This window comes from Podarcis tiliguerta (genome assembly GCF_965153285.1).
Source record: "Podarcis tiliguerta genome assembly, chromosome: 5".
Classification (NCBI taxonomy): domain Eukaryota; kingdom Metazoa; phylum Chordata; class Lepidosauria; order Squamata; family Lacertidae; genus Podarcis; species Podarcis tiliguerta.
The window spans coordinates 83,743,632-83,757,997 of NC_139538.1; the positions used below are offsets into that span (position 1 = coordinate 83,743,632).

At 43.5% G+C, this 14,366-nt stretch overlaps 1 protein-coding gene across 6 annotated transcripts in view; it reads right to left on the reverse strand.

Moving 5' to 3' along the window:
- Positions 1–4,275: 4,275 nt before the first annotated feature.
- The window catches only part of SEC24C (SEC24 homolog C, COPII coat complex component), a 39,486-nt gene continuing 29,395 nt past the window's right edge, over positions 4,276–14,366 (reverse strand). For 4 of the 6 annotated variants that reach the window (XR_014511150.1, XR_014511151.1, XR_014511152.1 and 1 more), the window contains 9 exons: positions 13,994–14,090; positions 13,675–13,820; positions 13,332–13,470; positions 11,412–11,530; positions 10,326–10,505; positions 8,047–8,238; positions 6,930–7,019; positions 5,814–6,589; positions 4,276–5,768 (listed from right to left, as the gene is read on the reverse strand). Coding sequence is in view for 1 of the 6 variants with exons in the window: in XM_083440320.1 (XP_083296446.1) it covers positions 6,449–6,589; positions 6,930–7,019; positions 8,047–8,238; positions 10,326–10,505; positions 11,412–11,530; positions 13,332–13,470; positions 13,675–13,820; positions 13,994–14,090 (1,104 nt within the window). In the remaining 5 variants the exon portion in view is untranslated. Of the gene's footprint in view, positions 6,590–6,929; positions 7,020–8,046; positions 8,239–10,325; positions 10,506–11,411; positions 11,531–13,331; positions 13,471–13,674; positions 13,821–13,993; positions 14,091–14,366 lie in introns of all 6 variants that reach the window. The other 2 variants (XR_014511154.1, XM_083440320.1) reach the window with 2 other exon arrangements.

The following is a 14,366-nucleotide window of genomic DNA, read 5'->3' on the forward strand; positions in this document are numbered from 1 at the left end:
CGGTCCACTGTCCCTCAGACCTTGTGGGGGAACCAGACTATATTTTTTTTGGGGGGGGGGGAATACATGAACAAATTCCTATGCCCTACAAATAACCCAGAGATGCATTTTAAATAAAAGGACACATTCTACTCATGTAAAAACACCAGGCAGGCCCCACAAATAACCTAGAGATGCATTTTAAATAAAAGGACACATTCTGATCATGTAAAAACACGCTGATTCCTGGATCGTCCGCAGGCCAGATTTAGAAGGCGATTGGGCTGGATCTGGCCCCCAGGCCTTAGTTTGCGTGCCCATGGTGTAAATATTCTGCTTGTGCATAGTGACTCCCCTCATTCCTTCCCTTGCATGAACTCTGTGCCCTCCCCAAATCTGCTCTGAAGGTTGCATGAGGCCCCCAAGAACAGATCAGGGGGAGAGAAGTCCTGTTGTGTAGGCTTAAATCCTTACACTGGCAGATGCCTACATAGCGCTGCTTTAATACAAGCAACAGTTTGTATACCTCTTATTGAATGGTTGACTTTGTACACGGAATGAATTTGCTTGGTAAAGAACAGACCTGATTAAAACTAGTGTTGTGACAGCTCCTGACACACATAAAACTGGACTTGAAGATATTAGCAGAATTAAGAAGGCCACATGGCGAATTGTGCAAAAAGAAATGCACCTTTGTGAACAGGAAAAAAATGTTTCCCAGGAGGAAAATACACTTTAGAAATTAATTCGTTTCAGTTGTCATTGTTCCTAACTCCATTCAATTTCCCATAGGAAGGAAATGCATCATTGTCAGCCTAATGAAACAATCACTGTAGGAATTGTAGTCCCTACAAATTATGGGAAGATGCAGTATCATAAAGTGCACTGTTCAAAACATTAAACTGTATTTTAGTCCATAGAGATGTAGTTATTTGTGTACTGTTTAACTGATAGGCGATGTGAATTCATGTTGTAATGTCAGCTATGTGTTGTATAAAATGAAATATATAAAAATAACAAAAAGATTCTACAAATTAATGTTGAATATTTATGAGTCCAACCATTTATGACTCTTAATGTTAAGCCTTGTTGACCATGTTCAAAGTAATTTAAGAAACACACACTTTCTGAAATGACCTTACAGCAGCAAATGAAACAATGCCAAAATCTTATCTGAATTTGTCTTTCCTTGCTGCCATTTAAAAATGTAGTCTCCAGACTGAGAATACCATATGAATATTATTTTTAACTTGTCCCAGAACAACAGCTCTGGCACTGGTAAAACTGTGTATATGCTACTTGCTATTCATAACATTAAAAGAGACTTGACTTTGTGCATTTAATCCCAAAATCTCCCCTGGTGTGGTTCATTCATTAATGTGACTGGGAAGGCTTCATCCTGATCCAAGCTCCGCCAGTAATCCTGCAGCCACACTTACCTTTCCCTGTTAATATTGAGAAGCATCCAGTTTGGTTTAACTCTCTGCTGCCACCAGCTGTTCAGAATTTCATCAGGTCTATGTGCCTCTTTTTAAAAACAAAACAAAATTGAATATCCATGCCCGCAAACTTTTAAAAAAGGAAGTAAGCAATCTGTTCGGTATATATGATTTGGCAGGGGGTTGACAGTAGAGGGGAAAAGATTTAAAAAGATAAACAGATATTACAACACATAAGACATAATAAACTCCAGGATGTCTTTTGGCGTTTTATAGCTAGAGATGTGGTTTTGTAGTTAGGGTTTACATGAACAGCTTGTGGTTTCAAGCATTATTTCTTTAAGTGTAAAGCTTTAATCGTTTCTGCAGTGGTCCTGGGTTGCTTACTGTTGGAAATAGGACAATTAGTCCAGCCAACATCTCAATAGTTTTAAGAAATTACTTTCGTCGTGCCTGCAAGCTATTTTTCTGCAGTCATGGAAACCTACTTGAAAACAAGTTATGTATTCAGCCAGGCATTTTTCTAAGAAGCAAGATCCCATGCTACAGACACTATACTGACAAACAGGAACTTGGCTTCTTTACAAGAAAAACGGCAAGGAATTGAAAGGCCTCAACAGGTAGAAACATCAGAGCATCTTAAAAGTGTTTGGTGCATTTGTCTAATGGGCTATTATTTGTAATAACCAAGGGGGGGCGTCATGCATGTGTGACATCACATGTGCAACACGCAACATGGTACGACCGTCACAAATGCTTTGTGACCCAGGGCAACATCCAGCCAGGCTGCATAGCATCTCCAAAGGCTGTAGAGAGACAGGACGGAGGGAAGGAGGGGGCAGGTGAGGAAGGGCTCCGCCTCTTCTGCCCCCTTGAGATTGGGGGGACTCAGCCACATCCCAACAGACTTTTTTGGGGGGCTGAAGATGCCTCATCCCTATAGAGCAGGCACCTATTCCTTATATTCCAGTCACTGAAGGCTGAGATGACTTCTGTGGCATGTAGCCTGTACTATAAGCCAGTATTGGCTGCTAAGAAGGCAACAACCCATTTCCAAGGTCTTCTTGTTAAGCCTTCAAATAAACATTTCAGAAAGAGATTTCCTGAAAGACCAACTGCCCTTGTATATGCCTTTAACAGCCCTTAAATATGGGGGAACTACTCATGGGACAGCACCATACATAATATCACAGGGTAGTGATACGGATTTCTCCCTGCCATATAAGAATCATGCAACAACCAACCAGCTGTTTCAGATGTCTTCTGACAATTTATATTTTTGTCACCTGTAAGACTGGACTGTGTTGTACGTGCCTGACAATTCCGAATTCCTATTTTATCTACTTTTACGTGTTTTTATATTGCCGTTTTACAGGTTTGAGGGAGGAAAAATTGCCGCTGTGGGTTAAACCACAGAGCCTAGGACTTGCCGATCAGAAGGTCGGCGGTTCGAATCCCCGTGACGCTCGGTCCCTGCTCCTGCCAACCTAGCAGTTCGAAAGCACATCAAAAGTGCAAGTAGATAAATAGGTACCGCTCTGGCGGGAAGGGACCCCTGACCATTAGGTCCAGTCGTGGCCAACTCTGGGGTTTCGGCGCTCATCTCGCTTTATTGGCCGAGGGAGCCGGTGTACAGCTTCCAGGTCATGTGGCCAGCATGACTAAACCACTTCTGGCAAAACCTGAGCAGCGCATGGAAACGCCGTTTACCTTCCCGCGGGAGCGGTACCTATTTATCTACTTGCACTTTGTGCTTTCGAACTGCTAGGTTGGCAGGAGCTGGGACCGAGCAATAGGAGCTCACCCCATCGCGGGGATTCAAACCACCAACCTTCAGATCGGCAAGCCCTAGGCTCTGTGGTTTAATCTACAGCGCCACCCATGTCCCACAGCATGAGACCACACCCAGTATTTATTCCCTAAGCAGCTTTGTGAATGAGCAGGAATTTGAAGCTAGGTCTCCCCAGCTGTAGTCCTATACTAACCCTTATACTGCAGTCTTACTTACTGTTTGAGAGTGTAGGTGGGAGTGAATCAATGGGAATATTTTTGCCGTAAATGAAATACTGCTTCTCAACATAAAATGTTGTAGCAGCCTACCTTTTAAGCCATACTTTCCTTCCTTGCTATGTTGTATCCTTGGGAGCGAGTTCTGTTGGATCCAGAACGTCCTTATTCTGAGCAGACCTACACAGGATCATATGTAACTTCTTCCTCTTACTCTCAAACACAGGCAGCTCCCCCAATGCAACTAACCTTGAGGTTGAAGCAGGCCTGCTGAGATGATGCTTGAAGACTTAACTTTTAAGGCACACCAGCAGCAGAACTAAATAGTAAAGAAAAGCAAGTAGCAAAAAAGGCAACTGGATAACGATCGCGGTTGTGGACAGAAAACCAGGATGAATTGCTACCTCTCCAAACAAGTCAGGAATGGATTCCACTGTAGAAGTATTTTGATGCTCCTGTGATTACTTCTGGACTTGGAAACAATGGCAGCAACAGCCGACATGCAACACTTATCAACAGTAGCGGCAGCAATATCAGTGATTTAAGAGATATAAACCTCATTTCTATTTGAGCAACCACATAAGAATTATGCAATAGCACACTGACCAAAATAGGCTACGAAGAAAGTGCAAGATTTTATGCCATGATTGAGATCATTCTATATTCATGAAAATAGGAAGCTATGGGGGAGCATCTTTTCAAGATGGTGTTTTCATTTTATGAGAAGGCCGTGTATGCTAATATGTTTCACTGCATTCCTAGCATGAAGTGAAGGTCATTGTATTGAAAGCTGAAATGTCTTTAATCCAGAAAGCAAAACATTATAAGCACCTTACGGAATTCTTTCAGATATCGTTGCAAATAACAGTTTTATTTGCCATGACGGAACTTGATTGAGTCACCTGCACACCAGCTCTCTCTCCCATCCCCAAAATACAGGGCTTGGAAAAAAATAATCAGTATTTATTTACTAACAATGACATAAAATACATCTTCATATATTTTTATTTCTTTACAAATTAAAAGATGCATTGAAAAAAGTGAAGAAAGATTTATGATCGTATATTTTCTTTTATATTAATTCTAGAAATTAGTATTCTGGAAGTCCGGTTGTGGAGTCTTGGGGAGCAAATCTCTTCACTGGTTTAAAAGATTTCTAATTTTTTTGGTTGGAGACAGTATGTATGTTTGGCAGGAGGAAGGGGGGGGGGGGGTTAGCCACACTTGCAAATGTGTTTAAGACTGCTGAGAAACTCACTGAGGTGTGGCCAGTTAACAGTTTTTGGGATACTCCCCTTCACTGTGTGATGAAAGGGAAGACAAACTAGCTGCAGTAGAAGGAAAAATATTTACAAACACACACGCATACACACACTATAGTTCAAGGGACTAGAAACCACACTCCTGGATTATTTAATCTGTCATGTATATAAGGTTTCAACTTCAATTTTCAATGGCAGATGGAATAAATGCTTTACTTATATTCAGTCTTAATCCATCATTTGTCTAAGCGATCTACCTCCCTGCTTTTCCTTTTTTCACGTTTCGGTGCTGCCGGTTCCCCAAGTACATTCTGGGCACTGCAAGAATTCCTAAGTGTAGCATTAGAAACAAAAGGTTAGTGTCTTTTTAAAAATGAATGAGCCCTTTGACTCCTAGAGTCTCAAACTCATCATCTTTCTGTCTAATACAAAGCAGAATACTTTCTGCTCAGCCTTGGAGAGGTCAACCATAAGCCTGCTTGACTTGTTGTAACAAGACCACAAGCAGGCATGCCACAGATATCCTACACTGACGGACTAAGTAAGAACTGCCCAGGTGTAGCCATTTAAGTACTGCATGTCCAAAATTATTCAGAGCTACTAAAGGTTTGAATTTCAGAATACATTAGTGGCATGATTTGAACCTTATGTTATGAATATGAGCAACTCCTTCCGCATTGGTGCTACAGGACCTCTCAGTGCTTCTTGGATACAATTCAAACATAGACTGTCTCTCCAAGCAAACTCCTGTGCTGCATATAAACACAACTTTTTCAAAGTGATAAGAAGGGGAATGCACGGCCATCTCCTTTGAAAAGGATATTCCAGATACCACATGAATGGAAAGAGGCAACAGACCACGAAAGCAAGAGGGCACTGGCAGAGAAAGAAAGAAAGAAAGAAAGAAAGAAAGAAAGAAAGAAAGAAAGAAAGAAAGGAAGGAAGGGGTGGTGGAGGCAACACCTGTTTATACCAACCCCGAATAATTTCACTTTCCCCAAAAAAGCACCTGCTCATTATCACTCACTTATTCCAAGGCATATCCACACAGCAAAGCAACTACAGTGAAGGCATATTTTCCCTAACAGCTCAGGTGTTTCCTAGGAGATGCCACTGTATAACTTGCTACCCTGCTATTTTCCCTAACAGCTCAGGTGTTTCCTAGAAGATGCCACTGTATTATAACTTGCTTACAGTATATTGCTCTCTCCACTTGTAAGTGAAGGTGTAAAAACCCCCAGCTTGGCTGCTTTATCAATCTCCTACTCTTTGGTTGAACAGGGCCTGCCACCTTCCACTCCCCCTCAAGCCCGCCCCCCCCCCAAGAAAAACTGGCTCCTTTTCATACAGTGTATCACATGCACAAACTTAACACCCACTGTGTGGTTCTGAAGAGCAATCACCTTTTCACCTGATGCTTAATCTTGTATAGTGAAACTCAAATAACATTTGTTATAACAGAACTGGGAGGCTGGGAGGCAGGAGGTACAGATACCTGCCAAGCACAAGAAGAGGGCACAGGTCCAAGGCCTGGAACCGAATAACATTCCCACACCCACCCCTATAGCTGATGTTTCGTCTGTCCATGCCTCACTTCTTCAAAGGGTTTTGGGAGATGCTGAAACTGTTTATGCACAGTGTATTAAAAATTATGGAATTGTACAGCTTTCTGTATTGTCCTTCTCGAAGGAGCTGGGCCCATTCATCAGGCGGTTAGTGAACATAGAAGTGTCAGTGCTGGAATCCAGCGCATCTCCAGCTCTAGCTCAGCAACTGGCGGATCTCCTTGTGCATGTGACAGAGGAAGTCCACGTACGAAGCACCCCCATTCATGCTCTTATCTTCCACCAAAAAGTGTTTGAACAGCAAATCCAGTTTGTCTTCCTGCTTGACAACCATGAGCTACAAAGCAAAAGGAAAATGTTAGTAAGATGTTAGAGAGTGGTGCCTCTGGTGCAAAGTATTAATGGAACCTTGGAAGTTCTAGCATTGGCTAGCTATGGTTTGTACAACCAAATAAGGTTCCGACACCATATAATGAAGCCCCGTTCTAATCTGCATAGGGAAAACACTGTTAGAACTCACTGTGGGGTTCTAGAAACTGCAAGTACTACAGTATTGTGTTATTCACGCCCACGCCCCCCCATTATTCAAACGTAAGTTTCATATACATTATTTGATGCACAGAGATTACAGAAGGCAACGATTAAAAAAACCCCAATCACAAGCAAGCATCAATTACCTTCATATAGCGTGATCTTTGAGACTGGAACATATCAATGACAGACCGTACTCTCTTTGAAAAGGGATTGTCCAAAACTGGCAGCACGCACTGCAAAACAGAGTTAAAACATCTCACAGATGATCAAGAACCACTTCAAAACATCCATTCGCACATGGACCAGCGGAGTTATTTACTAGTCACAAATATGTCATAATCAATAGAGGTACTAAACAGCTAGCTTGGATCTTCTCAAAACTAGCAAGAAGGAATATTCCCAGTTCAGCACACACATAAGTAAAGGTACCCCTGCCCGTACAGGCCAGTCTTGACAGACTCTAGGGTTGTGCGCTCATCCCACTCTAGAGGCCGGGAGCCAGCGCTGTCCGCAGACACTTCTGGGTCACGTGGCCAGCGTGACAAGCTGCATCTGGCGAGCCAGCGCAGCACACGGAACGCCGTTTACCTTTCCACTGGTAAGCGGTCCCTATTTATCTACATGCACCCGGGGGTGCTTTCAAACTGCTAGGTTGGCAGGCGCTGGGACCGAACGACGGGAGCGCACCCCGCCGCGGGGATTCGAACCGCCGACCATGCGATCGGCAAGTCCTAGGCGCTGAGGTTTTACCCACAGCGCCACCCGCGTCCCTCAGCACACACATACACACACAAAATGATGAATGAATCACAAAAACCACCCTGACCCACATGTAGAAGAGCTACCCAACCTTGCTGAAACTCTTTTCACAGCACTGCTCACTCTTACCCATGATTTGGGAAGTGCCACAGCTCAGTGGCAAAGCATCTGCACTACACGTAGAAGCTCCCAAATTCAACCCCTGGCATCTCAAGGTAGGGCTGGGAATGCCCCCAGTCTGAATCCTGGAGAACTACAACTAAACAATACTGAGCTACATGGACGAATGGTTTAGGTGTGGAATTGTAAGTAACTGATCTGTTCTATCTACTGTGTTAAGGAGTCAGAAGACAAATTAGAGAGTTGGGACTCTTACACAGGGCTGGTCCCATTATTCAGAATCTTGCCAGATCTTTTGGGGGAAATCCTGCAAGCAGAAAGTTAGGCAGCACCCTAAGAATGAGGAGAAATCTTCTTGTTGCCCAGCATGACCCCACTTACCATATTGCTGCTGATTTGGCCAAAAGATGCCACTCCAAAGAGGTTCTGGATCAGCCCTTGCTGAACATTTGCTCCTACCCACAAAAAGATGTTCAGCCCATTTTCTAGCAGATATATGTCACCCTTGGAAAGCCGCTCTTCAGAGTTTCTGATTGCTGGTGGTAAGGAGTCGCTGTTGGGATCTAGCTTGGTCTGTAGATATAGAACTGGAGTCACTGTGCTGCAGGACATTTGCAACAGTACTAAACAGGATGAACGGTTTTGCAAATGACCACTGAATCACACAGACTGGGACAGAATGTGGCAACCATTGCAAAACTCTCAGAATCCCATCTTTTGTTTAAAAAGACATGTTCAGGAGGAGGTTGTAATTCAGCAGTACAGTACATGCTTTGAAAGCAAATGGGAACAGATTCAACCCCCAACCTCTCCAAGTTGGGCTAGAAAAGACTTCTGTCTGAAATCTTGGGCAGCTGCTGTCCGTGACTGGACCAAGCCGATTTGCTTCATGTATTAGGTTTATATCCCACCCCATTACATGGGACCTTGGGGGCAAGTCACAACCATTTCAAACACAGTAACAACAAAACGGACCACACTTCACAAACTATATCAGGTAGAATGGCAATGTAACTCAGTGCACAAAGAGCTCCCAGGCGCATAATGGCCCACTCAGAAAGCGTGGTGGAAGAGGTGAACCACACGCATCTACAACAGAATGAGGAGGAAATAAAGATCTACACTGGGAACAAGGGAATCAAACCAACCTTACCCACCGGTTGAATCAAAAGGTGTCACAGGAGGAAAAGGGGCCTGATTTGAATCACGCTAAGCAGTTGCAGAGCCCAGGAGACCCAGCCTATGCCATTTCCTCCCTAGGGGTAGGAGGAGACCAGCAGTGCCTAGGGAAATCCCTAGAGTGGCTGGGGAAACCCAGCCAGATGGGCAGGGTATAAATAATATAACTGTTGTTGTTGTTGTTTGCCAAGAGGCTGCTACAGAGGCTGCATGGCTGCTGAGGTAGAAGATCTGACCTCCAGAGAATGTGCCGCAGCTGTTGCTGCAACTGTGACTTGCCAATGTGGCGGTGGAAGTAGCAGCAGCAGAGGCTATGCATTCCTTGGAGCCCAGATCTTCTGCCCCTGGCGATCCTGCTGCACATGACAGTCGCCTCATGGGTGGGAAAGAATATTCCATAGCTGGGGTGCTATTGCTGAGAAGTTCTCTGGTGAGCCACGGATCTCCTAATCTCATGCAACAATGGCACTGCCAGAACAGCCTTCCCAGCTAACCTCAAACCTGGCCAAAATGATATGGGAAAGAGGTGCTGCCCCTTCAGACACCTGCCCTAAGTTGCTAGCAACCTTTACCTTGGCAGACCTGGTTGAGAATATGACCCAATTTCCCTGTATCAAGGGGATGCAAACAGGGCTCAACAATTCTTGGCTGGTGTTGGTACACAACCAAAAGTTGTGGACTCCAGGATGCTGACCTTCCCCTTATTAGTGGACTTGCACTGCCTTCCTTACATCCTGCTGCGGTTCCAGGTTTACAGCTGGAAAGTGTGGCAGAGGGATATTGTGTGGTATTCCACAGGAATCACAGCTCCTTGTTCAGACACCAATTTCCCAAGACTACTAACAGGCTGAGCTCAAGGGTAGCACTGTACATGGAGTCTCCTGATATTCTTGCAGTACCAGGGAGAACAATACTTTTTATTTCCTTATAATGCAGGCAGCATGTCTTGACATAAACACAACTGTATGTGTCAGAGCTCCGACACAAGAAATGTTACAATTTTTAAAGTTACAAGTACAGTGGTGCCTCGCAAGACGAAATTAATTCGTTCCGCGAGTCTCTTCATCTAGCGTTTTTTTCGTCTTGCGAAGCAACCCTATTAGCGGATTAGCAGATTAGCGCTATTAGCAGTTTAGCGGCTATTAGCGGCTTAAGGGATTAGCGGATTAGCTGCTAAAAGGCTATTAGCGGTTTAGCGGCTTAGAAAAAGGGGGTGGGGAGCGAAAAAAAATCTCAAGACTCCCAAGACATTTTGGTCTTGAGAAGCAAGCCCATAGGGAAATTCGTCCTGCGAAGCGCATCGAAAAACGGAAAACCCTTTCGTCTAGCGGGTTTTCCGTCTTGCGAGGCATTCGTCTTGCGGGGCACCACTGTACTCTCAATTTAGACAAAGCAGCCTCACCCAAAAATCTTAACTCCCCCTTATTCCATGAGTTGTATGTTTAAGCAATTACAAGTTCTCTATGTACAGAAGTGCTTACCAGTGGCAGGAGTCTGGGGTAAAAGAAAACATTTGTATCTGCCACATCCATGGAGGTGATGAGCTGGCGGATGTAAGATCGGTCATCAGTGGTGACTTCTGCCCCAGGCTGAAGCACATCACTTTTCAAAACACAGTTCAGATACACAGGGAGCAGTTTCATGCATTCAGGAAGAATCAGCTGAGACGAAATTAGAGAAAATCACTCGTTAGGGAAAGGGGTGGCAGAGAGAAAGAGAACTTACGAGCATTTTAACTTTGTAAAAATTGAAGAGAATCACTGCTAACATTGGCATAGATGCCAAACAGGTATGTCCAGTTTAATCCTGGGGTAAAATCCTAAAAAAAACTTCAACAACTTCAATCCTAAAAAAAACTCAACTAATATGGTTGGCCCTTATGGCCCTTCACTTCATCAAATTTGGCCCTCTTTGAAAAAAGTTTGGACACCACTGATGTAAAAGAAACAAAACCGTCAGTCTTTAACAAAGATCAGGGTAACTACTTCAGGAGATTCTTTAATTTCTACTGCTGTATTTCAGACTAAAACTGCAACCTATCGTAAATATCAGAAGAGACCTGAAAACAACTTCCTTGAACACTGCTTAGTACATACTGCATATTCTGTAGCATGTGGCTTGCTTATAGGCAGGGGCCTTTGAAGTAAACTGCCGTAAAAGCAATTGCTTCTACAACCACTTGCAGCTCAAGGCATATTATGGTCTGGATTGCGTATGTTGATCGGAGATAGTGAATGGATTTGCGCCTGTGTTGAGGTTTACATGGCCTTTCAGGTTCTTTTCACCTGCAATACTATGGTGAAGTCTCTTCACTATCACTGTGCTATAGTAAGATTAAAGTTATTGCAAGAAAATAACTCAGGTTCATTTCTCGGTTTCATAAAGTTCATGAAATGCAGGAAGGCTGGAGCCACTACCCTATTTCACAAAGCAGCTATCTGGAACGCAGTTCTAAGGAGTGAGCCAGAAGGTTCCTTTCCATGTTAGCATCATTATTAGACAGACTACTTCTGGCTGCTCTCCCAGCCTCCCAATTCAGGATTAGTACCCCACAACCAAGAAGTTACCTGTCCGGCAGAAGAAGGGCTAGCACAGTTTTTCCGGTAGCATGCCAGTATCTGCGCACATTGATTGATCAGCGTATCTCTCACTGTCTTGACTGGATTGTTCAGAACTCCACGATATGCTTTAGGAAAAGAACAACATCTTGCTTAGAAAGTCCTATGCAAGCTGATGTAAAAAAGATTTAAATAAGTCGCCTGGAAAACCACCAACAAGGTATCTTGTGCTGCTGTGGTAATATGAGGCTGCTTTGGACTGAGTCAGTCCATGGCTCCCCCTAGTTAAGTGCTGTCCACTGGCTGGAAGTGTCTCCCCAAAGCCTAAGGCAGACCCTTTCCCAGCTCTGCTATCAATAGATCTTTTAACTGGGGGTGTCAGGGACTGGACCTGGGATCTACTGCATGCAAATTACATGCTTCCCCACTATAGAACCTCGTGTTAGAGAAATGGGGGGGGGGGGGGGGAGAGGAAGTAATCTTAATTGCTTTGTCTAGATAAAGAGAGATCAATTGTTACTAAACACACTTGCACCATGGACATCAGTGATTTTAGCACTTATTGCTTAGCAGTTCTATTATTATTTTATTTATTTACACTCCACCTTTTCCCCATGACAGGACTTGAGGTGGCTTACAGATAAAAAAATTAGCCCCCCCTAAGAACATAAAGAAGGGCCTGCTGAATCAGACCAGTGGTCCAGTATCTTGTTCTATGGGAAGCCCACAAGCAGGACCCAAGTAAAAGAACATTTTCTCCTCTTGTGCTTTCCAGCAACTGGAATTCAGAAGCATACTTCTGGGCACACGTATATTAAGTTCTATACCCCAGAATCTGTTTATTTGTATAGTAATGTAGCCAACCTGCACATTCTAAATGGATCATTCTTAAACAGGAAAATTAACTTTATAGATATGATGACATTTTAAAAGATGAAGGTCTTCCTGCAAAAGATGTTTCTCCCTGTCCAAATATGAAAGATATGGATGATAGTGGGAGCCATGCATGTTGTGTTTCCTCGGATCAGGCTTTTTTACTTGATATCTGATTACTTCATTAAGCCCTCTTGCTTTCAATAAAAATTATGGCCGATACATTCCATGTGTTTATTTTGGCAGCCTCTCTTAAATGCGAGTCCATGGTTTCAGGCCACACAATGATGTAATGTAGTGCTAAATCACACGCATGCTGGCAAACCGAGGGGATAAATTGTCATAGGCTGAAATAGCTGGGAGAAAACATAAGCAAGGTTTTTTTCTATCATTAGCCATGGTCTTAAGACACTGTGAGAACAAGCTTAGTCAAAGCAGGTTAGTCTATTGCCAAGTCCTGGTTAGGATGCTCTTATATGTAGATCTACCACCCACTGTGCAAACTGTCTTTCACTAGATAAAAAAATTGTCCAGTAGCACCTTAGAGACCAACTAAGTTTGTTCTTGGTATAAGCTTTCATGTGCATGCATACTTCTTCAGATACACTGAAACAGAAGTCAGCAGACCCTTATATATAGTGGGAGGGTGGACTGGGGTTTTTCTCAGAAGGGTAGTGGGAGATGGGTGATTGACTCAATGAGTATGGTAAACCTGCTGATGACTGTTAACGATGGCAATTAGTCCTACAGGAAAAAGCAAGGGATAGTATGCAGATGATTAGCATATGTAATAAGACAGGAATTCAATATCTCTATTAAGACCAGGCCTCTCCATAGTTTTCATATCTGGTCTTAATAGATATATTAGATTCCTTGCTTTTTCCCAGTGTATCTGAAGAAGAATATTTTGACTTTGTCTTTAACTACATTCGCTTGGAAGGCAGCACACACCCATTTACATTAAACTATATTCACAGTACAAGAAGAATGTTCCCTCCCAAAGCTTCTTGTGAAAAGTTGTCTTCTCCAGGAAACTGTTACAGGTCAACCCCTTACCAAATTTGGCCAAGAAGTTGATAAGTGTGTCCGTCTCACAGTTCCTATAAAGATCAGCCAGCTGAGTGCAGCAGTTCAAGGAGAGGTTGTGAATACGCAGTCGCCTCTGTCCCGCACAGCTTGTATACAATATAGCACACTACATGAGAGAGAAATTACAAGCAGAACCGTTAGCATGCGAAAGAAAGTTCGGTACCACTACGTGGGCTTCCAACAAATCTGACACAACTGCCGTGCTTAAATGGCTGAAGGCCTAAACAGCACTGAATATTTTGGGGCTAAACAAGAATTGGAATAAGGGAGGGAAAACACGACCCATTATCGCCCATCTTGCACGCATCACCTGAAGAAGTGCTCCACTTTCTTCACTAAGTTTATCATCATGTTTGAACTCCACGGTGATTGTTTTGTCACAGTCTAGGCCGGCTAACTCCACATCTGTGGTGTTGCTCATGTAAAAAGCTCCAAAGAAATCTGTTGCACGAATACCTGGGAGGCAAGAGAACATGTGGTAAGAAATTAAAGGAGTCCATCATTCCAGAAAGCTACCACTGAGCAAAAGGGATTGATACTGGCATATAGGGCATCCTAACTTTCTCAGGTTCGAGCGCTAGACCCCTGCACACGCCTAAAATCCAGACAGCATCTTCATAAGTACGTACCAGTGCTTGTGCGGACCCTCATCACAGCATCGAAGCCCACTTCTTTCTGAACATCTCTGCGCAAATCGTTCAAGAAGCGTTCCTGATCCGTTTCCACCTAGCGTACACAGACAGACAGTAGGTGTCACACAAGAAGTATAGAGGTGCCCCAGGGATATTAAAAGTGCTACTAGCCTTCAGTCCTAGGATCATCTTGCTAGACTCTCTCCAGGAACAAACCCTATCCCATTAAATTAACACACAAAATATGCAAGCACACCTGCAGTTTTAAAGAAACCCATTATCTGTAAGCTATACAACGATCCACTGGCTCCCCAGTTCATTTCTGGGCTCAATTTAAAGTGCTGGTTTTAACTTTAAAAGCCCTTAGGAC